A 27,543-nucleotide genomic window follows, 5' to 3' on the forward strand; every position below is an offset into this window, starting at 1 on the left:
TTGATTACATAAATTTCTAAACTTTGATATATTACCATCAGATATATTATAACTATTATTATTGGAGATATTTACTGAAATAACGAAATAATCAGTAATTTTTGGACAATCGTAAACCCAAACACACAGTTGACGTTCGGTTTTTCCTAACTTTCTGAATTTTATTTTGGTACCATGAAGGCATTTTACTTGGCGAGACGTTACCAAAATAAAATTTAAAAAATTTGGAAAAACTGAATGTCAACACCAGTTCGCATCCAAATGTTAAATACAAAGTGAAACTGATCATGCTGTATATAAATATATTATCATTTTTTGAATGAGTTACATAAATGTGTAAATATATTATATTGCCAGAAGTTTTCTGCAGCATCCATTAACATCTTTATGTATTCTTCATCATATGGTACCCATATATCAAAAAATTTTAAATTTTCCTCAAAATCAGGATTTTGAGGAAATTTTGATCAGAATCAACACAAAATAATGCTTTTTGTTTCTTACATAGAAACATCCGTAGCTGCACTTGAGCTTTGTATTTTGCTGTAATTTCCATATTTTTTGTTAAATAGTTACAAATAGTTTTCTCAGATTGAGGACATTTTATTTCAACTACAAATTCTTCAGATATAGCATCTGGAGAAGTCCCAAATATTGGATGCCTGTGATTTAATTATAACCCAATATGACTGAGTTTTATCTTTAATTATTTTTCTAAAGCTTTAATTACAGCATCCTCAAGCCTTTTTCCTCGAGACATGGCTTCGGTAACAGGAAGTTTGGTTACACCAAGTATTTGGTTAACCAGGGAACCATCTGATTTTTTGCAGTGTGCTGTATCATAAAATTTTGATGCAGTTATTCTTGCATATCGCAGGTCAAACCATAAACCGGAATTAGACTGTTCAATGGTTATTGCTGCAGCTTCAGAACATAGTTGGGGATCCATTTCCTGATAACAGAATTCTAGAAATTCTGAAAAATTCAGTGCCATTTTGGAAAAATCATTTCTGCTAACAAAATTTAACATCGATTGATGTAGTCCAAGATTTTGCAAAATTCTGTTAGGCTTGAAGTGTTTCAATAGCTGACTCTCAACATTATGTTCTAGTCCTTGGTTCACAACTTCCTGTAAAAAAAGTAAGCTTTCTTCATCTGAGCTCAGTTCTTCTTGTGCTCCAAAATCCTTCAAAGTTAGGTATTTAACTGAAGTTCCAACTTTGGAAAGTTTACTCTGCCCAGTAACAAGCAACTTCAGTTGGAGAAGGTTCTTCACTCCTTCTGTGAAGCCACATCAAGAGTGCTATGGAATGCTTATACCCACCTAAAACAAAGTAAATGCTATACTTATAAATTATACCCAAAGTTAATATCATTTCATAGTATGTATTTGCTATCCTTTACGTTCCATATTACAATTAGATTGGAAGCATTTAAAATGTGGACATATTGAAGAATTTCCTGGATAGACAGAATAACCTATGAAGAAGCACTAAGAAAAATAGAGATCAAGCAGGGAGATACTGGATTCCACCAAAATAAGAAAACTGCAATACTTGGGTCATACTTATAACAGCAGGTGGTGATAGATACGAACTCCTAAAATTAATAATGTGGGGAAAAATTCAAGGAAGACGCAGCATAGGTAGAAAAAAATTGTCCTGGCTGAGAAATCTCAAAGAATGGATTGGATGCAGCTCAAATGAACTCTTTTGGGCTGTATAGTGCCAAAAGTTAGAATAGGCAATGATGATGGCCAACCTTAATCGCGGAGATGGCATGTAAAGAAGACATTCCATAAACATAAACAGTTTTTAAATAGCATCAAAGACATATAAAACATTTTTTTAGTCTTACAATCCTAGAATCTCAATATACCTATGCATGACTAAAACTAATCTGATATTTACCTAGTACATTTTTTATCATTTTAAAAATATTTACCTGAAGAGGCAGCACAGTCATGGCACTGAATATTCCTCATCAATATTGCAAGTTACAGCATATTGTGTTTTCCTCACATTGTGTTCAGGTGTCACTTTAGCTTTAACTGTGCATACATTTTTATCTCTTCGAACTTGCACTCATCCAACAGCAGAGTCCCCATAAGAAGGCCTAGCGGATCTGTAAATAAGTAGAAATATTTAACAACTAGGTACCTATGTAAGTAGATGTAAATATTTTTGTGCCTAATATTTTCATTTCAAGTAACTAAAAATATATTGTCATTTACACTTCATATTATTCACATTATCCATATATTATTCACATAACGTATTATAATGATTATACTTTAAGGGCGTAGGCACAAAATTTCGCACAAATGTGTTTTACATGCATTCATTTTTTTCTAATCCTGAGAAAATTAATAAGTATTTTTGAAAAATTTAAACGCAGAATGAAAGATTACGTTATTACCGAGTGCCGAGAGTCCCTGAAAACTTCTATAATGTTTATTTTAATAAGTTAATAATAATAAATAATATTTTAATAAAGAAAAAATTTAGTGTGATTTTTAATTTCAAATATCTCATTAAAAAGAAACTTTTGATTCATTCTAAGGGACTTTCGGCCCTCGATAATAAAGTATTCTTTCATTCTGCGTTTAAATTTTTCAAAAATACTTATTAGTTTTCTCAGGTATCGAAAAAATGATTACATATACAGTACATCGAAAATTTTGACAGGCGTCAAAATTTTGCATTCTCTTTCTTTCCTCGTAACTTTAATAAGTTTTAACTTGTATGAAAAATACTTTTATCGATTTATATTATACGTAAAACTATTAAGTATGGTTTATATCCTACCTGTTAGTTTTAACACCTCGAACTTCAGCAAGAGAAAAACTTTCGCTGTTTTTAATGTAAGTCCCCACCATAAATATATCCACTAAGGGTAAATTGTCAGACTGTCCCTTTAAAAACCCAGCGTCAGTCATTTTAAAAAAATTATTTTACACACACTTAAAACCTTTAACAGTATTAAAACAGGCTATAATACAATCAAAGAATATAGACGCTTATAAGCGTCTATATTGTTTGATACAATGGTACGTTATCAAATCCATTGTCATGTGTCATGTGCATAAAATGCGATTTTATTGACATCTGTCAGTTTCACTTTCCAAACAAACCTTGTTTAGTGTGGATAATTTGTATTTTTCGTTATTTTTTCATTTTTTTACAGAATCTTTCCGCTTTTTGCAATATCTAAGTATTCTAATAGTTACTACAACAATTTTACAAGGTTGTGTAAATAATAAAGCATGCTGTTTTATAAAAATAGCAATAAAATGCATGTATCAATAAAGTAAGGTTAGAATGTCTTTAATTTAAACTTTTAAACTATATTTCATAAAAATGGAACACTGAATTATGATGGTATTATCGTAAAAACACTATACTTAAAAGAAAAAGCAGCAGAGGAAGCAAAATATTAACTTTATAGAAATTAAAAAGTCTTGAGATTGGACATTTCAACTTTTGTTTGGAAAGTAATTGACAGTTGTGACGTCACACTTCCACTGTCCATACCCATCCCATCCAAACGAAGGAATGTCATGTACGATCTTGTAGATTTTTGTCACGAGGAAAAAAGTGCATACTTATTCCTTCCGATCGATAATTACTGCATTGCGGTGCAGAACAATACTGTTTACATTTATTTTTTAACATTTTGTTACCTTATTGTGCTTTATTTAATAATATTTAAAATGTTTATAACTATGTTATGTGTGTATAAATAAATACAAAATGTGTTGTTATCCTACGTGCACTAGTTCAAATTTTTACCGCACCGTGCCGCCTCTTTCGTTTGACATCGCCAATACGTAAAACTATTAAGTATGGTTTATATCCTACCTGTTAGTTTTAACACCTCGAACTTCAGCAAGAGAAAAACTTTCGCTGTTTTTAATGTAAGTCCCCACCATAAATATATCCACTAAGGGTAAATTGTCAGACTGTCCCTTTAAAAACCCAGCGTCAGTCATTTTAAAAAAATTATTTTACACACACTTAAAACCTTTAACAGTATTAAAACAGGCTATAATACAATCAAAGAATATAGACGCTTATAAGCGTCTATATTGTTTGATACAATGGTACGTTATCAAATCCATTGTCATGTGTCATGTGCATAAAATGCGATTTATTGACATCTGTCAGTTTCACTTTCCAAACAAACCTTGTTTAGTGTGGATAATTTGTATTTTTCGTTATTTTTTCATTTTTTTACAGAATCTTTCCGCTTTTTGCAATATCTAAGTATTCTAATAGTTACTACAACAATTTTACAAGGTTGTGTAAATAATAAAGCATGCTGTTTTATAAAAATAGCAATAAAATGCATGTATCAATAAAGTAAGGTTAGAATGTCTTTAATTTAAACTTTTAAACTATATTTCATAAAAATGGAACACTGAATTATGATGGTATTATCGTAAAAACACTATACTTAAAAGAAAAAGCAGCAGAGGAAGCAAAATATTAACTTTATAGAAATTAAAAAGTCTTGAGATTGGACATTTCAACTTTTGTTTGGAAAGTAATTGACAGTTGTAACGTCACACTTCCACTGTCCATACCATCGAGCAAAAAGACAAAAGAGGGAATGTAAAGGTAGTGGGGGCAAAAATATTGTTAGACAGGAAGTGCCATCTTGAGAGGCCAAATTAAACAAGGAAAGAGAGTCTTTCCTTGTTTAAGAAATCAAATTTAGTTGGGTTATGTTATTATTTGTCCCAACTGTCACATGAAATCTTATTTATATTGAAGTTTTTTAACAATTGTTTCACATTTTAGACTTATCGTTAATATTTAATTAAAATTTTCTCGTCTAAGACACATTTTGAAAACTATTTTATAGCTACTGTTAATAAGTGTCGGAAAATTTAAATTTGGCGCATTCGCATTTCCGGATATGTCCGCCATCAGAGGCCACTTTTTTGGTCGCCTTTTCATAACGATTAGATTCCCTCTTTTGTCTTTTTGCTCGATGGTCCATACCCATCCCATCCATCTTCTTCTTCTTTCAGTGCCTATTCGTTCCGAATATTGGCAATCATTCTGGCTATAATTATTTTATTGACTGATGCTTTAAATAGATTCGTTGTTGTTGTGGAGAACCATTTCCTCAGGTTCTTCAACCATGATATTCTCCTTCTCCCAATTCCTCGCTTTCCGAATACTTTACCCTGTAGGATTACCTTCAGTAATCTGTATTTAGTGCTGTTTCTCATTATATGTCCGAGATATTCCAACTTTCTCCTTTTAATGGTATACATCACCTCTCTTTCTTTGCCCACTCTTCGTAATACGGTCTCGTTGGTTATCTTGTCTGTCCATGATATCCTTAGAATTCGCCTGTATAGCCACATCTCGAAGGCTTCAAGTTTTCCATCCATTGGTAAGAAGAAGATTAGGCAATACCCAATACCGTTGCAGTTGCAATACTTATCGTTTTTACCCGTTTATAGGGATGACCAACGAGCGGTATGACGTCACAACAGATTCCGCCCGTTGAAAGAATCATTTAAATTCTCCAGTTTTTAATTGCTTATATTTATTTCATAATAATAAAATATGAGTTTTTTTGTAAACTGGGGTTCTCTTAACAGTAATAAATAACGTTTATCAGTAATATTTCTGGAATTTAATTTTTATGCAAGTTCCCCATTGTGACCTGCAACCTGACCAATGATAATGACTTGCAACAGTAAGTAAATTAGATGGACTGTAGACGCATATTCTTTGATAAACTCGGTTCGCTAATCCCAGTCCGAACTGTCTAGTGAATTTAGTAATTATTTTTTTGCGAAGTTAGTTACTTTTTGACAGACTAAAAGTGGCTGGAAATTACTATACAACCAAGCACCCGTACTCATAGCCAATATTAATAGTAAACAAACTAAATAGTAAATAAAATAGAACTTTGCAAATTTCCGACAATCAATATTTATTTATCTGCACCATATAATAAATAGTTATGTTAAATTATAACAACTAAATATATATTTTTTAAATATATACTACCCAAAATTTGATGGGTTTAGTATACACTTCGACTATTTAGAATAATTCTTCTTTTTTTAAAGAAAGAAGTCTGTAATAGCAGGATACTTGAGCTATTAATACTGAGAAGTAGGAATTGTTGTGTTGTAGGTTTCCGACAATGAATCTGTCAAAATTTGTCCGAGCTAAGCGAATGGAGTTTAATACCAAAACAAAAATAGTGACATAGATCAAGGTTAGTAGATATTTAAGTAGGTTGTCTCGTAACTATAGACCAATCAAATGCTCGCTTTTTAAAGGCGGGAATACGTCACCCATACGACACTTTTAAAATTGCCATAAGCTTCAATGCTAATATAAGGTTCAAAAACTTAGGTTTTGCCATATATTTTGGGATTTTCTTGGGTATAGGGATGTTAAGTGGTTCTTATATTAGTAATTATATCAATTTTTTTTTCTAAAATCAATAGTCTGATGACAAAAAATAGAATTGATTATAGTGATAATATTGTGTGTTTTAAATGGAGATAACAGTTTATTTCGCACAAAAACCCAAAAAAACAGTAGAAAAAGTTCAAAAGCAAAAATACTAAATATGTAGGAACTTACTTATTATTTTTTTCCTGGAATTTACAGCATTTTTATCATATCTAGTGGTAGGCAAAAAAAACCAATAGGTAATATAAATAATTTATTATTAGATTAAAATACAAAAAATGATTAGTCCTTCAAGCACAAATCTTCAAACTATATATACTTATCTCATCTAAAAAATATATCATTATTATAACGTACAAAACTACATATAATTGTTATGATAAACCTTTATATCACGGCTACGAAAACACACTTCACAAGTGTTTATGTACACAAATAACTAAATAATAAGTCTCTATAAATAATATTGTCCTTATACCTATACTTAAAAATAAAAACTAAACAATAACTAAACAAATAAACGAACTAATGATACTATAGAATAGAGACAACAACAAACGTGAACTTAAACTCAGACGTGCAGACAACTGTCAAATTTGACTTTGTCGTATGAGTGACGTAAGCATTCTGCCTTCCCCTCACTTCGCCCACATAGTTACGAGACAACCTACTTAACATCTACTAACCTTGGACATAGATAACCTACTTCTGTACAAAAAAATGTTGTGATAATCAGCGCCACGTTGGAGTGTTCTGGTACTAATCAATATTTTTATCGTGTTGGTGAGCTTGCTAATTGACAAACGTCTTGTGTAGTTGGTAGTATTGTAAACGCGCGAAAATTGAATTGCTATAAAGCGCGGGAAAATTTGAATTTCGTCCTAACGTTCATTTCATATATAGGGTATTCAACCAACTTACGCCTCTAAACGATTATTCATAGTATACCTGATTTATTGTCTTTATATTTACTAATACTAAAGCTAATAATGCTCAAGAATAGATCAACAGAGAGAACTCTAATCCTGTTTATATATTAGAATAAATGTGACAAATTAGTTCTGAAAGTTTTCAGAGACATTAGATTAGACCAATAATTTTCATTTAATCAAACTCAAAACATTTAGTAATTAATACACAATATTAAATTAATATGCTATGAGAGTAGGAATCATAGAAACCGGTTTTAAAATTTGTAAGCAAAAGCAAAAACTAGATAGTCTTTAGATAAAGGCATATTGGTAGTTTGATTTATATTTTGTCCATCTGCCATTTCGTTACAGCCGTTTCGGAATCTATCGCTCTTCAGACGAACTATGCAGACAGACAAAATACGGAAACCAAATCACCAACATTTAAATGATTCTCGCGAATCAAACGTGCCTGTAGGCCGACAACGCCATGTAAAAGAAGATAGTCGAACAGTCGAAGTGCAAAATACACGACGACAAGAGATCGATTCAGATTTGCTTTACAGACTCTGAAACTACTGAAACTAATCAGTTTACTAGAGTGGCTCATACAGAAATTAAAATTTCACAAAGAGCATATAAAACAAAAATCGTCTCTTAGGTCCGCTTGCCATTATGCTAAATTCAGTACTGAATTTAGCACTAAAAATATTGTATCTACAAAATAGGTGCGCGCGCCGATTCAGTACTAAAAATTAGAACATGTTCTAATTTCTTGTACTAAAAATGATCCAATATTAACTTAAACTGAGGTTATGTTATACGTATGTTTCTATGTTTATGCTTTGTTTTTAAATATGTGGAGTCAGAAGCAAATAGAAAATTTAATCGAACTATATAAAGCAAATCCTTGTTTATATGTGCCAAAGCATTCATTGTATAAAAATAGGAATGCGAGAGTAAAAGCTTTGGAAGAAATAAAGGCGGAATTGTATAAACTCGGTGTAGATGTAAGTGTGGCAGAGATAAAAGCCAAGTTTAACAATTTAAGAACTAACTTTTTACAACAGCATAGAAGATATTTATCATCTATAAAAAGCGGAGCTGGTAGCGATGATGTAAGTAATATTTCTATTACATTATGGCTTTTTATGTCTATTTGTTAGGCTAATTTGATTAGAATTTTGTTAACACTGAAACCGTTACGATAAGTCGCGTACACAAACAAATAGACATAAAAAAAGTAGCATAAGTAATGTTTTTTATAAAGCCTAATAGTTGCTCTATAATTATTTTATTTTATTAGATTGACAAACCTACGCTATGGTATTACGAAAAAATATTATTCGTAGCGGAGCATTGCATACCTAGGTGCTCACAGGACAGCCTTTCGGCTTTAACAATCCTACCAGCCAATGAAAATGCTACCATGGATTATGTTCAAGAAAATGAAATACATTTGATAAGTAGTCAGAATCAGGAAGAGGAGATTGAAAATTTTCAAAATTATGATTATTGTATTGTGAGTATATTTATCAATTTTCTTGAAATTTTTTAATTGGAAAATAATTATGAGGAATTTTAGTTTGAGGAGATAATAGTGTCAAAAAATTTATTGGGAATTAAAATCACATAAGCTGAAAAGTCTTTTTTTACTAATGTTTTAACTTCTAAATCAGAAGCTTGTCAAAATATCAATACAAATAACTTATTTATTTATTATCATATTAATCATTTATTGATATGGTTGATTTTACAGAGTCCTTCTACATCACAGAATCTGCCTACCCCTTCGTTAAGAGACAGCACCCCCTCTGGAGGAGATATTATTAGAAAGAGTCTAAAAAAAAGAAATAAACCTGACGATGAGGGGATTGAAAATGAAAATTTTCATGATTATTGTATTGTGAGTATAAACTTTTATCAATTTTTTTTTTGAAATTTTTTAATTGGAAAATAATTATGAAGAATTTTAGTTTGAGGAGATAATAGTGTCAAAAAATTTATTGGGAATTAAAATCACATAAGCTGAAAAGTCTTTTTTTACTAACGTTTTAACTTCTAAATCGGAAGCTTGTCAAAATATGAATACAAATATAAATAACTTCTTATTTATTTATTAACATATTAATCATTTATTGATATGGTTGATTTTACAGAGTCCTTCTGCATCACAGAATGTGCCTACCCCTTCATTAAGAGACAATGCCACCTCTGGAGGAGATATTATTAGAGAGAGGCTAAAAAAAAGAAATAAACCTGACGATGAGGGGATTTTTTTGAATAAAGCGGCTGATGTTTTGTCATCTTTAACAAATGCTCTGGCCAATGAAGAGCAACCAAAACCTGTGGAGACTCTTCCTGCAAAATCAAATTTAAAAATATTTGCAGAATTTGTAGAGAGTCAATTAGAGTTTTTGGTGTCTGATGAAGAGACACTATTAGAGACTCAAGAAAAAATAACAAACATTATTTGGGATGCCAGAAAAAAAATTTTAAAAAATAAAAATTCATAATTATGTATGTTTCGTTTTATTTAAATTTCAAGTTACTCATTTATTAATAATAATATACATTTTTTACATGTTACATCTCTGTATGGCAGCATTTTGCCAGTCAACTGAACCACTGTCACTGTTGAAATACTCTTTAAATTCATTTCTTATATTATGAGCTCTAGCTGTCGAACGATTACCTGCTTGATTACTTAATCTATTTGAAAACACAACCTGTGATTCATCTTGTTCTATATGTTTTAAAATTTTCTGAAACTAATAAATTATGCAACGCTAAGCAAGCCAATATTATTTTTTCTACTTTATCTGCATTTAAATTTATTGGATTAAGCAATACTCTAAATCTGTTAGCTAAGATTCCAAATGAGCTTTCAATCATTCGACGGGCTCTAGAGAGTCGATAATTAAATATTTTTTCAGATTCTGACAATCCCCTATTAGGATAAGGTTTCATAATTCGACTGGTTAACGGAAATGCATCATCTGCAATTAATACAAATGGAATTTTTGATGTACGACTGGGTAAAGCCTGATTTGGGGGTAAATTTAAAGAGTTATTTTCTAGTGCTCCACACAGATTACTTTCTCGGAAAACACCACCATCACTTATGCGGCCATTTATTCCTACATTATGGTAAGTGAATTTATAAGCTGAATCACACATGGCTAATAGAACTATTGAGTGATTCCCTTTATAATTGTAATAATATGAACCAGCAGATATCGGAGGTTTAAACATTACATGTTTTCCATCCAAAGCACCAATACAGTTGGGAAACTGTCACATTTCTTGAAACCCTTTAGCAACATTTAACCACTCTCTAGAAGATGTTGGGGTCTAAAAATAATGTTAGTTAGTTTTCATAATTTTATCTCATACATATTTACCTTCAAATATATTTCCTTTAGACTGGTATATATAGCTTCACAAACTTCAGGTACAAACCTAGAAATGCTACTTTCATGTATACGAGTTGAATACATTAATGATCTAAAGGTTTGCCCAGTTGCTAAAAATCTTAATGTAGTTTCCAACCTAAACAAAAAACGAGGCATCAAATTTATACATCTATCTAAATACAATACTATACAAACCTGCATCTTGCTGAAATACTTTCTCTAAATTGCGTATCCTGTTTTTTTATCTTATTCTCAACTAGTCCTAATAATTTTATAAACACAGTATTATTCATTCGTAAAAAGTTTTTATATGTCAAAGGGTCTTCTACTAATAATTCTTCATTCAACATATTTAATATTCCTTTGCCCAACCCTCTTCTCTCGATCCATTTTTTTCTCCATATGCGCTTTTTTTAAGAAGTGTATGATTTTTTTTCTTAATTGCTAGCATCATTATTACAATTAAATAAAGCTGCTGCACATAATTTTAGCTTCTTTTTTACCATCATTATTTACCTGTTTGTTTTTTTACTCTAATTATACAACCAAAACAAACTTCAGGTAGGTTAGACTGTCAATACAAAATTGGTAGAGCGCATGCTTACAGGCTAATTAAAATTAAGATAGTTGCAAACACAAACATACATTTTTCATACTAAATCGACTCGAGCAACTAACTAATATTTTTAGTGCTAAATTCAGTACTGAAATTAGCATAATGGCAAGCGGACCTTATACTGCAAAACCCACTCTAAAACTGTTTAGTTTCAGAATCTGTAAAGCAAATCTAAATTGATCTCTTGTCGTCGTGTATTTTGCACTTCGCTTATCTTCTCAAAGAATATCTCTAAGAGGTATTCTTCGGTGAAAAAAAAAGAGTACCTAACCAAATTTTAATGTAGGTATTAAAATATTGAAAGGCATGTACAATTGTCCATGCCGTTAATCTATCTGTAGTTGGTTTTGATCTGTGAAACAACAGACTAAAGGCAAATTGTTTGAAATGCGCTTTGATATAAATATTCAAAAATAAAAACGATTTTGTTCCACTTATACATAAGGACTCAGGTATGAAATAAAACACGCAATGTTTTTTTATTAAGTAATATTTTTTCTTTTTACCCTATCACTGTAATATTTCATTGCATTACGATATATTGGGTCTACATTGGATTCGCCCTTTCCACTCAAAACTTTATTTATCCCTTCAGCCCAATTAAAGGCAAGAAATGAAATAAATTTATCAATGAGTGCATTTAGTAATGTTTGCAAGTGTTCACAACTCTCAAACTTAAATTGCACTTGTTTTTTAATGAAAACTTGTATCATGGAAATTAAATTTTTTTTATAACAAAATGTAGGTAAAATTTCCTTTATAATTGTCTGAATTTGACTAAGGCCCGTTATAAACTTTTCAGAGCAGTACATTAATTTATCAGAAGACCCTTCATACTCTTTTATACTTGTTATATCATGCCATATAGGCAGTTTTTCCTTTGCAATAAAATTATAACGGCAAATGGTACAATCTGACAAAGTATTCTTAAACTTTTTTATCAAAAAACCACACACATGTCCTAATGCAGCCTTATCCAAGTAAATTACTATTTAACTGGGAATAAGCCACAATTAAAGGTTAAAATACGTTTATTGACGTTTCAATTTCCACTTCGGAAATCGTTCTCAAAATACAAACATTAGTAAATTAAACAAATTTTGTTTTTGTTACTTAGTGAAAAATTCTTCTAATAATTTAATTTTATCTGACTCATCTATATTGACAATTCAGACATACATTATACATTTTAAAGTAGACGACTTTAAAATGATATTGCCAATATTGTTGAGTTGCGTTCCTGGGACGACTTTACTTATAAGATAGTTCATTCGATTACATGAAATCAACTTTAACTTGAGAATATCCGTCAGAAAAGATCATAACATGTAATTCGTCTTTAAAAATACAAATACATGCCATGATGACAGTAAAATTCTCCTGTTAGTGATTCCATAGTAAATTATGAGGGAAAAACCAGGAAAAAAACCTCATAATACTATCCCGACATGGTAAGTATTTGATCTTGCATTTATTTTACCTTCAATAAATACCAAATTCCGATTTTATATGTTTGTTATTTAAAAAATATAAATGATGTATTCTCCATATGTTACTGACTTACCAATACTGGTGGAATGAACACTTACAAAAGCTTAGGGCAGATGTAAGAAGGCTATTCAATAAAGCCAAATTCAACCAGGACTGGGCCATTTATAGAGAAAAACTGACGCAATATAATAAGGAGATCCGAAAAGCCAAAGGAGACTCGTGGCGAAAGTTCTGCGAGGAAGTCGAACAGGCTCCCGCATGTTCCAGAATCCACAAGGTCCTGGCTAAGGATGGTATTGCGAATCAGGTCGGCCTCTTGAAGAAAGAGGACGAAACGTATGTAGAAACCCTGGAGGAAAGCTTAATAATGCTCACCAAGGTACATTTTCCCAGCTCATCCATTGACAATAATCCTTCGGTAGAGGCAGCTCATCCCAGAAGGCCTACTAAGGCGGACTGGAAATTAGCTACCGACATCACGAGACCGGAAAAAGTCAGGTGGGCCATCAATAAATTCCAGCCATACAAATCACCTGGAATGGACGGGATTTATCCAGCCTTGCTACAGAAGGGACAGGATGTGATCATCCCGCATCTAACAAAGATCTTCAAAGCTAGTTTGGCATGGAGATATATTCCAACCGCATGGCGAAGGGTGAAAGTCACATATATCCCCAAGGTTGGTAGGGTAATGGACCAGACCCCCAAGTCATACAGACCAATAAGTCTATCCTCTTTCCTAGCAAAAACGCTGGAAAGATTGATAGACAGGTATATTAGGGACAATGTGCTGATGGAGAATCCACTTAGCGATCGCCAATATGCATACCAGCCAGGAAAGTCAACTGACTTGGCGCTGGATGATCTTAACAGACTGCTCTCAAAGTCGCTAGATGACAAGGAGATAGCGGTGGCGACGTTTCTGGACGTGGAGGGAGCGTTTAATAACGTCTCCTTCGAGTCTGTAACGGACGCGCTTAAAAGAAGAGGAGTTCCTGCCTTCATATGCGAGTGGACAAAGGCGACCTTAACAAACAGGATCATTGTGTCCTCGTTAGGTGAAGCCACTATTGAAGCGAAGGCAGGAAGCGGCTGCCCACAAGGAGTTTTATCCCCATTACTGTGGGCTACGCTTATGGACGACCTACTTAATACACTGACCAGGGAGGGTTTTTACTGTCTGGGTTATGCGGACGATTTGGTAATTGTAGTCCGAGGACGCTTTACCAAAATAATTTCGGAGAGACTTCAAGTCGCTCTGAGGATTGTGGACAGCTGGTGTGAGGAAGAAGGCCTGAAGGTTAACCCTAAAAAAACATCTGTTGTTCCCTTCACCAGAAAAAGAGCACTGCAAGGCTTACAGCCACTAGTGCTCAAGGGAGTAGAAATCCCATTCACAAGTCAGGCCAAGTACTTAGGTGTAATATTCGACCAGAGGCTGACATGGAATGCACACATTCAGAAAGTCACACAGAAGGCCACTATGGCCCTGAACACATGTAGACGAATGTGTGGTAAGAATTGGGGGTTAAATCCTAAAATGAACCTCTGGTTGTACACAAGGGTTATAAGGCCCATGATAACTTATGGTTCAGTGGCGTGGTGGAACAAAACGCAACAGTCCGGGGCGATTCGATTGCTCAGTAGCACACAAAGGCTTGCATGCTTGAGTGTTACCGGAGCCATGAGAACAGCCCCAACGGACGCGCTAGAAGTTCTGCTAAACCTACCACCTCTGCATATATACATACAGAGTGAAGCCAGATCAACAGTACATCGGTTGATCCAAGGCCAAGCTCCAATAAGTATGATGCAGGGAGCTGATAACTTAAGGCTATACCAGGACATAAAGGCAGACCCCGTTCTAGGAATGCCTGTAGACCGAATGGTTACGAGGTATAGTTTTAACAAAAATTTTCAAATTATAATACCAAAAAGAGAGGACTGGGAAACTGGTCCGCCGCTAACAGCAAACTCAATATGGTATACGGACGGCTCCAAAACGGATACAGGTACGGGGGCTGGAATATATGGCATAAAACCAAGGACGGAAGTCCGGGTATGTCTAGGAACATACGCGACCGTATTTCAAGCCGAATTAGCTGCTATACACAGGTGCGCTATGGAACTAATCGGCCGAAATGTAGATAACGACTCCATCGTTATCTATTCGGATAGTCAAGCGGCTCTAAAGGCTCTCAGTTCGGTACAGGTCGATTCATGGCTGGTATGGAACTGTTTGGATGTCCTCTCTCAGGTGGGAAGTCAAAACACGTTGACACTTGCCTGGGTGCCGGGACATAAGGGTCATCGTGGCAACGAGAAGGCCGATGAATTGGCCCGAGAAGGCGCATCTACGCCACTGGTTGGTCCGGAACCCTTCTTTGGAATCGCAAATACGATAAAAAGGGCAGCCATACACAAATGGGTGCAACAGAAGTCTCTTGAGTGGTGGAACAACTCACCAGGACAGAGGCAGGCCAAACAGTTCATCAAAGGACATTCGGCTAAATTTACAGCAGACTTACTTTCGCACAGGCGCAGGACTGTCAGAATGATAGTGGGTCTGCTCACTGGGCACTGTAGACTCAATAGACACCTGAGTCTCATAGGCCTGACAGAAGAGGACACCTGTCGTTTCTGTCTGGAAGAAGAGGAAACCGCTCTACACGTTCTGTGCCATTGCGAAGGTCTCGCACGAATGCGGTTTCTAGAACTCGGAGAGGAAAAACCGGAAGCACCAGGCTACATGAAAAGGCCACTATCAAGGCTGTTGAGTCTCATTAAGAGGACCAAGCTAGATGAAGTGCTTTAAAATAAGGGGGAAACACAATAGATCTGCAAAGGTCGCAGTGTATCAGGCTCTATTGGCCGCCCCATTTTCTACATTCTACATTCTACCAATACTGGTATTTTCTTTTTAATAACTTCCTCTTTCAATATTTGTAGTACCATGAATTCTCCTTGTAGTGAACTATCAAAAATTTTTATTAAATATTTTAAAACCAATTGCAAATAAAAATGACACATTTATAAAAAATACACAACATTTTTTAAATAAATTATCAAATATTGAATTTAATTCAAATAATACTTTAGTAAGTTTTGACATAAATAGTTTATTTACGAATGTGCCATTAGATAAGACTTTAAATATAGTCAAGACAAAATTAGAGAGTGATGATACATTGGCAACTAGAACAAGACTAAATATATCAGCTATAATGGAGTTAATAACAGTATGTACTGATAATACATATTTTCAACTAAATAATGAATTCTATAAACAAAGTTTTGGACTAGCAATGGGCTCTAGTTTATCTCCATTATTAGCCGATATATTTATGGAAGATTTTGAAACAAATATTATTTCTAAACAAAATTTAAAACCCTCAGTATGGTGGAGATATGTAGATGATGTATTCTCAATATGGCCTCATGGATCAGAGTTGTTGGACACATTCCTAAATGATATAAACGATAAAGAAGAACCCATATTGAAAGAGGAAGTTATTAAAAAGAAAATACCAGTATTGGTAAGTCAGTAACATATGGAGAATACATCATTTATATTTTTTAAATAACAAACATAAAATCGGAATTTGGTATTTATTGAAGGTAAAATAAATGCAAGATCAAATACTTACCATGTCGGGATAGTATTATGAGGTTTTTTTCCTGGTTTTTCCCTCATAATTTACTATGGAATCACTAACAGGAGAATTTTACAGTCATCATGGCATGTATTTGTCTTTTTAAAGACGAATTACATGTTATGATCTTTTCTGACGGATATTCTCAAGTTAAAGTTGATTTCATGTAATCGAATGAACTATCTTATAAGTAAAGTCGTCCCAGGAACGCAACTCAACAATATTGGCAATATCATTTTAAAGTCGTCTACTTTAAAATGTATAATGTATGTCTGAATTGTCAATATAGATGAGTCAGATAAAATTAAATTATTAGAAGAATTTTTCACTAAGTAACAAAAACAAAATTTGTTTAATTTACTAATGTTTGTATTTTGAGAACGATTTCCGAAGTGGAAATTGAAACGTCAATAAACGTATTTTAACCTTTAATTGTGGCTTATTCCCAGTTAAATAGTAATTAATTTAAAATGCCACAAGAAAATAGCTTCAGAACTTATCCAAGTAATTAGATTCATGGTAGGTGAAAACCAAAAACTCAAATTCGGTAATATTGAGGTTTTCTTCATTACATTCCTCTTCCACACCCTGTGTTACTAAATGTCTCACACCATTGATCAAAGACTCCGCTGTTGATCCATCCCTTTCACAATTGGAAGACAATGAATGCCGGTTAACCATATTGTTGACCAACAATGTTTTAAAATGGTTTTTAAAATTTTGCACGGTAGGGTTAACATTCCTCCCTCCGTGCTGTCGAACTTGCCCAAAGAAATTTTCCAGGGGGTCCTGATTAACATCTCTTGGTCTATAAAAGGAAATTTCGTGCTTTACTCTCAGATAGTGGCTTAGATGTTCCAGTCCATTAATTGTCACCTCCCAGTTATGTAGGGAAGGTACCCTAACAAGTTGGTTTTTTTTATTTAAAAAATGCATCTTACTGAGATGCTGCTTGGCCGTATTCCAAAAATTGATATGCCCACTTCCTTCTTTGACAGCACATTTCAGTTTTTTCCCTGCACTTGGATACAATGTGTGTCCATTAACACTATCAAAAAGGGAATCAAAAAACTGTAGTACAGAAACAGTTCCGAGAGAATTTCTCTGTAGCACTAATTTGCCATCATTTGAAGATACACCTAAAAAATGATGTTTGTTTTATTTCCCATGTCACAATAAAAAGTAATGGTTTTCAATATGCAACAAAATTTATTTTGTAAAATAATTACATTAGCCAGGGTCTGCAAAATAGGAAGTTATGTTGGAAAATAACATTACCTTATAAATATCTACCACATTTTATAAGGTAATGTTATTTTTCCATAAAACTTCCTCGTGCGGACCTTTCTATTAGTTATAGAGTATATTTTCAATGCGCCATTTCCATCCCATTAAACAAATCCTATGGAACTATGTCTGCTTGAAAATGTCAGTTTAATGGTCTGCGTCTAATAAAAAATTTAATTGTGACTGTTTAAAGTTACATTTTCAAGTTAAAGTAGTTCAATTGGATGTGTTGAATCAGATGGAAAAAACCCATTGGCAACTAAACTTTATATTGATCCAAATAAATAAATTGTGTTAAAATTTTACTATTTAAGTGAAAGTATGTAACAATATGTGAAGTACTGAAAATTAAGTGTTTTTAAATACTTTTAAAAGCAGCACAATCAGTAATAAATGTGAAGTTAGTACTTAGTTGTTCTTGTATACTGTGTAAAACTTACCTTTTCGTAAAAAGAGATTCATAATTGATGCCATCGTATGGCTGAAAACTTGAGCGGCATGAGAAACTTTCATCTTTTTCATGTATTTGGCATAAACGTGCCCCTTATGAATTTTGTTCAGTGCTCTAAATCTTCCGATATCATTATCTATTTCATAGGTCATTACAATGTCAGCCCAATCGCCTATTACAAGATTGTTATTTTTTTTCCAAAACAATTTTTTGGTCATAAGATTGTTCCTAATGCCTTTTAGTAAATGTGGAGGATCATATATGTGCACTATTGGGTGACCATTTATTTCATACAATTTTATTTTTTTTAATGTATTCTCTTGGGAGGCATATTTTACTAAATAATTTATGGCTCCTACATTTGTAGATCCTTGATCAGACACAGTGGCAACTACTGTAAGACCAGCTTTTTCACACTCTACTATAATTCCCTTGATTTGCCTAACTAAATCAATTGTAGTAGTGGTTCCTTGTGAGAATGTGTAGGCAACTGGCTGTTTCCATTTTTTTGTAATACCTATAACAAATGATGCAACTATAATAATAATAATAATAATAAAAGATTTATTCATCCTTTAAGATCTGACATATAAGACACCCATAATCCCTATTAACCCATAAAAAATGTATTTGTAGTATTTAATAGATATAACTTAAAATATATTGAATTTGTATGCAAAGTTACAATTCTTGATATCATAACATATGAATATGTCTGACTGTATATAACAATCAAAATTTGAACAGTTTATAATAATAATAAACTCTCTTTATTTTACAAACATATACCCACCTTTTATCATAAAAACTTGGGCATGATCAGCAAATTTGTTATTTCTTTCATCACCACAATCTACAAATCCATCAAATTCTCTATTTTTGGCATTTAGGTCCAAGTGTGGTTGTAAAGCCATTTCATCGAACATTAAAATACATACTTTATCTCGTTTACTCAATTTGGCTACATTCTGTTTTAAGTTTCTAAAAATAGTTTCATTAATTCCTGCATCAATTGGAATACGATTGAGCATATGATTCAAAGTGTTTTTGGATGGAGTTGCAAATAATTTCCCAAATAACTTGTAGCTCTTGGGACTTTGTCTCTGCAAAATCAATCCAAGAACTTTCTCTTCCAAATTGTACCGTCGCCCTTTTGGTTTAAATTTTGAGGCTTTTATTTGCAACTTTAAAAAATTTGCTACATGGGGATCCAGGTCTTTGGTCATGTTATTAATAGTCTCTTCCATAGTGAAACCTTTTTTACTTTGATTTCTTCTTTTATACATAGAAAAACTGTTACTAATTTTTTTCGCTCTATTGTATAAGGCTGCTTCCCTGACTGTGAGATTTTTTGTTTTGTTTACTCCCAACTCTTTGAGCAAAGTAAATGAAACTGAAACAAAATGTTTTTATTACTAATATAAATAAGTACAACATAGGTTTCTTGTTTCGATAATTTTTTAGATAATTTAGAAAAAACTGACCACTACGGATTTGAACCTGGTAATCCTTAGGTTCAAATCCCACCTGTGGTCGGTTTTTTCTGAATTATATTTGTCCAAAAAGCCACGCAAATATTCTCTAAAATATGAATAAGTCTTTACAGATTATTGTAAATTTTGTACTTTGTTTCACACTTACAGCATCACCAGAAATCATTTTAAAATTTTAAAGACAAAATGCCTAACCCAAATAGACTTATTACAAATATACTTCAATGTCAACTACCAAAAAATAAAAATTGTACCTCTTCTTCAATATGCTCACCATACACACTTGTGCAGCAAATTTTTGTTTTTTTCTTCAATGTTTAATACAAACCAAAAGATAAAATTAAAAAACTTTTAGTAGGTACTTAATTTTATTCTGTGTTATACTTTTAGTAGGTACTTAATATTATTCTGTGTTATGACATACTTTTGCAGGATATATATCATTATTCCATTCCATAATAGTTTATTAATAAAACACATTTAAGTATATTGATGAAAATGTGTTGTAATTTAACTAAATAAAGACCATAGATTTCAATAAACAATATTTAGAAAATAAAACCTCTCACAATCACACATTTCTAGTTACCAGTGTTACCAAGATGGTCACTACCAATTAGTTTCTGTAACTATTAACATCTAAATATTACTTACATTTTTTTTTCCTTGTGATCCCTTGTAAGCAAGTGCTTGGTGTTTCGTAAGTCACTGCAGATGATGTTGACGGTAAATGAATCTCTGCACTTTGGCAAACTGTAGTTGGAATCGAATATGTATGGTCTTTGGCTGATGTTGAAGGAAAGTTAACATCTTTACTTTGACCAGAAGTAGTAAGTATTTCAACAGGTGATGATGATATTATAGGACAACATTTTGTGGGTATTGCAAACACTGTAAGTGTTCTATTAGGCCCTCTGTGATGGTCTGCAAAATGTACATCACAGATTCTTTCCGATCTATAAATCAATTGTTTGTCTTTCGTCATCAAAGTCGAGTTACCAGTGGTCTCTAACCATATTTTAAAACGATCAGGAAATTTGTTAGGCAACGGAAACCTGTGCCGTGGTGAATTCCTATCTTCGCATCCCATTATGGCACATTTTTTGTTCCATGGCCCCATGTTTTCCTAAAACATTTAAAGCTATAACTTAATGTGGGATACAATTACTCAAGTAAATATTTTTAAACGAGTTTTTATATTTCGGAACTGGAACTAAACTCGGTTCGCTAATCCCAGTCCGAACTGTCTAGTGAATTTAGTAATTATTTTTTTGCGAAGTTAGTTACTTTTTGACAAACTAAAAGTGGCTGGAAATTACTATACAACCAAGCACCTGTACTCATAGCCAATATTAATAGTAAACAAACTAAATAGTAAATAAAATAGAACTTTGCGAATTACCGACAATCAATATTTATTTATCTGCACCATATAATAAATAGTTATGTTAAATTATAACAACTAAATATATATTTTTTAAATATATACTACCCAAAATTTGATGGGTTTAGTATACACTTCGACTATTTAGAATAATTCTTCTTTTTTTAAAGAAAGAAGTCTGTAATAGCAGGATACTTGAGCTATTAATACTGAGAAGTAGGAATTGTTGTGTTGTAGGTTTCCGACAATGAATCTGTCAAAATTTGTCCGAGCTAAGCGAATGGAGTTTATCAAGTTTTACCTATGATTGTTGCAAAGTTTTGGACTAGGACACAAAACTGTATTAGAACAAAACAACCCAGATGGCTCAGCAGTTTTAAGTCAGGGTAGGACACTTAAATATATCCAAGAACCCAAACCGAACTAGGGTAATTTAATATTTGATTATATATTATTAGAATCATATTACATACCTGGATATTAAACAGCTGTAGTAAATGAAATTTCCTAATGTAACAATAACTTCTAACTTAACTTAAAAAAAAACAAATATCCTTATACCACGCCGGGCATTTCGCATTTTAAGGCACTCTAACCTAACCCTAACCAAATATATTTCCTCAAGGCACCGCGTCACAGTGTTGCCGTATTTATTTTAGTAAAATATGTATATGAATGTTACAAATATAAAGTTACTTTTACGAAATAATAATTTGTGTTATGAGAAGCTACAAATTTTAAATAAGTATAAAACTTGCCATATTTTTTTTGTAAAATGTATACGAAGGTTTAAAATATAAGTTACTTTTACAAAATTATAATTTGTGTTATGAGAAGCTACAAGTTTTAAATAAGTATAAAACAAATATTATATACGGTAATTTAATTAATACTATTAATTTTTTATATCATTGTAATCAATTTTATTGTATATGCATTTGATTATCTTTAATTTAACTAAAATCTATGAATTTTTATATTTTATAATTTCAATGCATTTCCTATTAATTTTTATATGCATTTCTTTAATATTATGTGAGAGTATGAAAAAACTGGAGACTTGGCAACTCTGACACCATTTAAGAGTATTTTAACTGTCATATAAAAGCTTGGCTAGGTTAGAGTGCCTTAAAATGCGAAATGCCGAAATTAACTAAACAATTAATATTCTAATCCCAAATATGATATTTCAATATTCTAATTATAAATACGATATTCCTTGATCTAACACCACTTTTAACTAAAACAAATAATATCTTTCTACCCACGTCTATACCAAAGAATATAGACGCTTATAGAAGAATTGTTCAGTTATTTTTGAAAGGTAGCAAAAAGTGGGACATAGATAAAGAAAAGTGGGACGAGTGGAACGCACGTGTTGCACGTGGTACCACTAAGGAGCGGTCATGTCAACCACAGATCACCTAACCTCTAGATGCTTCACGACAATACTTTAGTTGGATATGAAATTCAGCGCTCCAAGAGATTTGTATCGGAACTAATTCAAGCGATAAATTACGCGGGAAATTCAAAATTTAATTTTGGTGGGAAAATTTAAATAAAGCTTAAAATATTTAAATATAATTTGGTATATTTGAAAAAAAAATGTATTTGAAATTTTAAAATGTGCAAATTATTTTTAAATTCAAATATACACAATACCGTTTACAAAAAAATAAAACAAAATATAATTTATTTATTTATTTAATACATGTAAAACAACTTTGTATATGAATTTAGAATAGAATAGAAATATGCTTTATTACCACTGAACCAAAAAGTCAGAAAAATAACAATTTAAAATTTACTGAAATTACATAAATCGTCAATATCACAAAATAAAAGATAATAAAATACACAATGTATTGCAAAATTTAAATAAATTGCAAATTGCATAATAAATCCTTACGAACTAATACGTTTAAGTTTCTGCATGTGATACTCAAATATATATTTATACAAATACTTTAGTTACTTGTACATAAAGCTATTCGTTAAGAAACTCTTTTACTGAATAATATGGTCTTTCAGATAGATAGGTTTTTGTTCTTTTACGGAACTTAAGGAAAGAAGTTGCAGATTTAAGTTGCAAAGGGAGATGATTGTATAATCTTTTTACTGAATATAATATAGATTTCTTTACTAACGCAGTGGACGGGATCAGTAAATACGCATTAAAGTTTGAATTTCTGGTGGAGTAGTCATGATTAGGTCTTGCTGAAAAAACATGTAGGCGTTTACGAATTAAGCAAACAGTTTCTAAAATATATAAAGAAGGAAGACTTAAAATTCCGTGATTTTTTAAGTATCTTCTGCAATATGTTATTCTACCGAGAACAAAAAGATACCGTATTGCTCTTTTTTTGTTTGTAATTTAAAAACAACTGTCAGATTGGGCAGCTGTTCTAGAACCCCAAAAAAGAAGACCATATCATAGATGAGACTCGAACAAAGAAAAATATGTTATTTTGGAAGATGCTAAATTAATTTTCTTCAAAACAGATCTTATTGCATAGCAGGCTGAGGCTAGTTTCTTACTTAACAAATCGATATGAAGGGACCATTTAAGATTGCTGACTATAAAAATACCAAGAAATTTTACAGAATCAATGATACTGATCTGGCTATTATTAAGAAGCAAGGATTGAAGAGCTTTGTAGGATAATGCTACTATCTTATCCACGTTAAAAGAGAGTAAATTAGAGTCTGACTAGGTTTTTATTTTAAATAGATCAGAAGTTATAGTTGCATGAAGAATTGCAATATTAGAGTTTCTCCAGGTAATCCTGGTATCATCAGCAAAAAAAAATGTTTCCATCGGTTTTAAGTTGGTGATGTGATTTATAAAGATAAGGAAAAGTAGAGGACCCAATACTGAACCTTGTGGTACTCCACATACAATGCTTTTGTGACTAGAAGCTGTATCATTTGCTATAACTAGTTATTTCCTATTCCCTAAGTAAGATCGGAACCAATTCAAAGAAACACCTCGAATTCCATAGAAATTTTGTTTTTTTTATCAAAATGTCGTGATTTACACAATCAAAAGCTTTGGACTAGTCACAGAAAACAGTGGCGGTATAAAGATTATTGTGTAGTGCTTGATATACCTCATTTGGTACATACATAGCATCACTGGTACATTTATTACATAAAAACCCGATCTGACTTTGTGATTTTTTACAAATCATTAAATATAAATATAACTCAAACTAAAAGAGCACATAATACACACTATACAAGCATGAATACAAATTAATGACCAAGATGTATTAAGATGACCAATTATGGAGATAAATAGGATACTATGGAACAGATATTTCTTTCCAAAGAGTATTTGTGGTGTAATTGTTTTAATGCTCCATATAATTTTTTCTTTTTAGTGGTAATTGTACCTCTTGATATATTACACTGCTGCAATATTTTCAGTGGTGTGATATTCTTAAGGGCAACACCTAAAAATAAATGTGATGTTAATTTCTTTATTCAATCCTTACAAGGCAAAATTGATTCATTATATTAACCTTCGTGTAGTGGCATTACTGAGTGAGAGACTTGGTAGACTGTTTTTTGATGTGAGTATTAAACAATTTATTGTAAGTACTAGAATGTTTCAGTACCTTCATATATCTTTGTTAGATTTTAGCAATGGGAGATTATAAACACAGGCAAGCTCCTATTTCTAGTTTTTAGCCCCAGCTGGTCTATGACACTGAGGCAACTAAACTTAAAAACTCTAGTATCACTACCAGAAGGTTAAGCAAACTGTTAATTTTATAGTTAATCATATTAGAGAATATTTACAAATCTGCTGATGACAATACAAAATATAAAATTTTAACTACAATTACCTTTTAAATCCTTACTCTCATCAGTTTGTATTAAAATTTCTTCGTTTGGTAACTGTGCATCATTGTGTTTGGCAACTAAAAAGTTTCATAAAATAGTAACCAATTTGAAAATTATTGTTATCTTCGTAATACTTACTACAATGGGGTATCTCAAATGATTGAAACATGTGTGTAGATTGTGCATCTCTACTTGTTGAAGGACTCTCAACTAAAACAAAAAGTTAATATAATAATTTATACCATGATTCATTCAAGTAAAATAATTTTTATTAATTACATATTAGGGTTACTTACTTTCGTTTACATTTGCTTCCACACTCAACATTGAAATACTTCTGATATGTAAATTGGAAGAAGAATCTAAAATCAATCATCAATCAGTTATTTGTTCTCTAATATCAAATATTTATTGGACTCACCATACAAATGTAAGCTAGGAATTGCATTTTTATACAATTTATGGCTCCATGAAGAAACAAACTTATCTTCAAAGTGTCTGTGGCAGATTCGTTTTGTTTTAAAAACTGTCCAGGAATTCATCATATCTAAATTAGGATTTTTTATAACACTAAGCCACTTCCAAGGCATGTCTAATTGATGACGAATTGGTACATTGTAGGATACATTTATTGTGAAAAACCATATTTAACTAATTATTATTAATCTGCAAAATACTGTTTGAACACCGCCACGAACATTTAAAACACAGATCACTGAGGTAGGTGGTTTGTAATTTACAAACTAATTTGAGGTTAATGCTAACAATAACCCAGAGATATTAAACCAAGTTTAGTTTAATTTCTTTGCAATAATAACCATCAAATTCAAATCAAAATCTGACTATATAGATGCTAATCAATTATTAGCGATTGACAATTATAATTTTTAGTTGTGTTCTAAACCTAAACTGCAGAGTAAAGGTCAGTAAAGGTAAAGACAGAGTAAAACGACATCTGAAGATTTGTATCGGTACTATAAATGACATTTAGTTTAGTTTGACCTTGAGCTACCTACGTGAAACGTCTAGTTATTAGTGGTCTGTGATGTCAACTGTGGCTCTACCATTGCTTCTAAAATATGAAAGAGTGGGGCAATAAATGCAACTTTAGATATTTTTATATGTAGATGCCGCGTAGTCGTAGAATAGGATTAAATTTTTGCGTTTTATAAAATTTTTTAAAGAAAATAATATTATTTTAACTTTTAATAAATTAATCTTTTTAGAAAAATTATTATGATTCAAATTTTTAATTGAAATATGTACAAATCTTAAGTATAAATCAGTTTAAGGCTATATTGTAATAATTTCACGAATATTTCATTCATTGTGAAAATTATTTAATGTTGTTATTTTAAAAAAAGATTAAATAGTACCCATACAGCGTAAAATCTTTCACATATAGGTACTATTCATTAAAAGGTACAGTTAAAGTTTATTTTCTTATTTCAAAAATAAATCAGGAATGCTTTTTGTTGTTATTAAAAAATTATGGATGAAATGGAAGTTTGGAAGTTTTGGCGAAATGGAAAATTTCATAACTTAGTAAAAAGTTTCATTGAATACTTTATTTTAAATTGAAATTTTTTAAAAATGTTTCGTTAATTTCTGGGCAGAAAACAGTATAATAAAAAAACGGGTGTGGCAGTCCAGTGGGACTGCCGGTGGAAGTTACACTTCTATAGACACATTCGCCCTTACAAATTTATTTGGAAGTCAATCTGCACAATCATTACATATGCAATTCTATAGGTAAGGCATAGCAGAAAGAGAAACAGAATTAATAACAACTTACTAACAATGAAGGATTGAATCAATATTTTGATGAAAATGTATATTTTTCATATATGTATGAAAGGAGTTGAATGCAAAATTTTTTTACACATACTCTGCAGTAAAATTCATTGTTTATTTTGTTATTAATATAATAATACAATACAAATTAAACTGCAATATTCATAAGTATTTAAAAATGACAATAATATACATAAAAAAATACACTACAATACAGTGCAATATAATTCCATATATAATAATACAATACAAATTAAAATGCAATACCCATAAGTATTTAAAAATGACAATAATGTAATAATATTAATAAAAAAGTCCTCCTCGATTGGGAATCGAACCCCGGTCTCCCGCGTGACAGGCGGGGATACTACTACTAATCTACCGAGGACATGACACAAATGTATTTCAAAATTGACAGTTCTGGATCATACATAGTGATTTATTGAGATTATTATTTTGAAATACAAAAGAATAATATAATTATGAACATTTAATAAATAATACAAAACATCACATAAATAATAATATTAATAAATATTTTATTATATGTATAATATTATGTGTATATATATCTTTACATAATATATATATATATATATATATATATATATATATATATATATATATATATATATATATATATATATATATATATATATATATAATATTAAATTATATATACAAAAGGAACATTTTTATATTCGAGAGAGGAAGAGACAGAAAATAGATCTTCTGTCTCTCTCTTACTC

General features: G+C 31.6%; 2 protein-coding genes and 2 long non-coding RNA genes across 4 annotated transcripts; 1 reads left to right on the forward strand and 3 right to left on the reverse strand.

Moving 5' to 3' along the window:
- Positions 1 to 288: 288 nt before the first annotated feature.
- On the reverse strand, positions 289 to 3,530 carry LOC140436926 (uncharacterized). Its single transcript, XR_011950330.1, has 3 exons — positions 2,808 to 3,530; positions 1,945 to 2,124; positions 289 to 1,324 (listed from the first exon to the last, which is right to left on the reverse strand). It is a non-coding gene; the product is annotated as an uncharacterized lncRNA (long non-coding RNA).
- Positions 3,531 to 7,341: 3,811 nt separating this feature from the next.
- Positions 7,342 to 9,881, forward strand: LOC140436927 (uncharacterized). The gene is made up of 4 exons (XM_072526091.1): positions 7,342 to 8,478; positions 8,667 to 8,882; positions 9,120 to 9,266; positions 9,520 to 9,881. Exons 1-4 carry the CDS (start codon positions 8,176 to 8,178, stop codon positions 9,874 to 9,876), a joined length of 1,023 nt encoding a protein of 340 aa, XP_072382192.1. The 5' UTR covers positions 7,342 to 8,175; the 3' UTR covers positions 9,877 to 9,881.
- LOC140436928 (uncharacterized) lies at positions 9,876 to 12,534 on the reverse strand. The gene is made up of 3 exons (XR_011950331.1): positions 10,972 to 12,534; positions 10,765 to 10,912; positions 9,876 to 10,714 (listed from the first exon to the last, which is right to left on the reverse strand). It is a non-coding gene; the product is annotated as an uncharacterized lncRNA (long non-coding RNA).
- Positions 12,535 to 22,801: 10,267 nt separating this feature from the next.
- On the reverse strand, positions 22,802 to 25,916 carry LOC140435655 (uncharacterized). The gene is made up of 5 exons (XM_072524376.1): positions 25,422 to 25,916; positions 25,297 to 25,362; positions 25,139 to 25,210; positions 25,003 to 25,077; positions 22,802 to 24,606 (listed from the first exon to the last, which is right to left on the reverse strand). Exons 1-5 carry the CDS (start codon positions 25,588 to 25,590, stop codon positions 24,437 to 24,439), a joined length of 552 nt encoding a protein of 183 aa, XP_072380477.1. The 5' UTR covers positions 25,591 to 25,916; the 3' UTR covers positions 22,802 to 24,436.
- Between the last annotated feature and the right edge of the window lie 1,627 nt (positions 25,917 to 27,543).

This window comes from Diabrotica undecimpunctata, chromosome 3 (assembly GCF_040954645.1).
Source record: "Diabrotica undecimpunctata isolate CICGRU chromosome 3, icDiaUnde3, whole genome shotgun sequence".
In the NCBI taxonomy this organism is placed as follows: domain Eukaryota; kingdom Metazoa; phylum Arthropoda; class Insecta; order Coleoptera; family Chrysomelidae; genus Diabrotica; species Diabrotica undecimpunctata.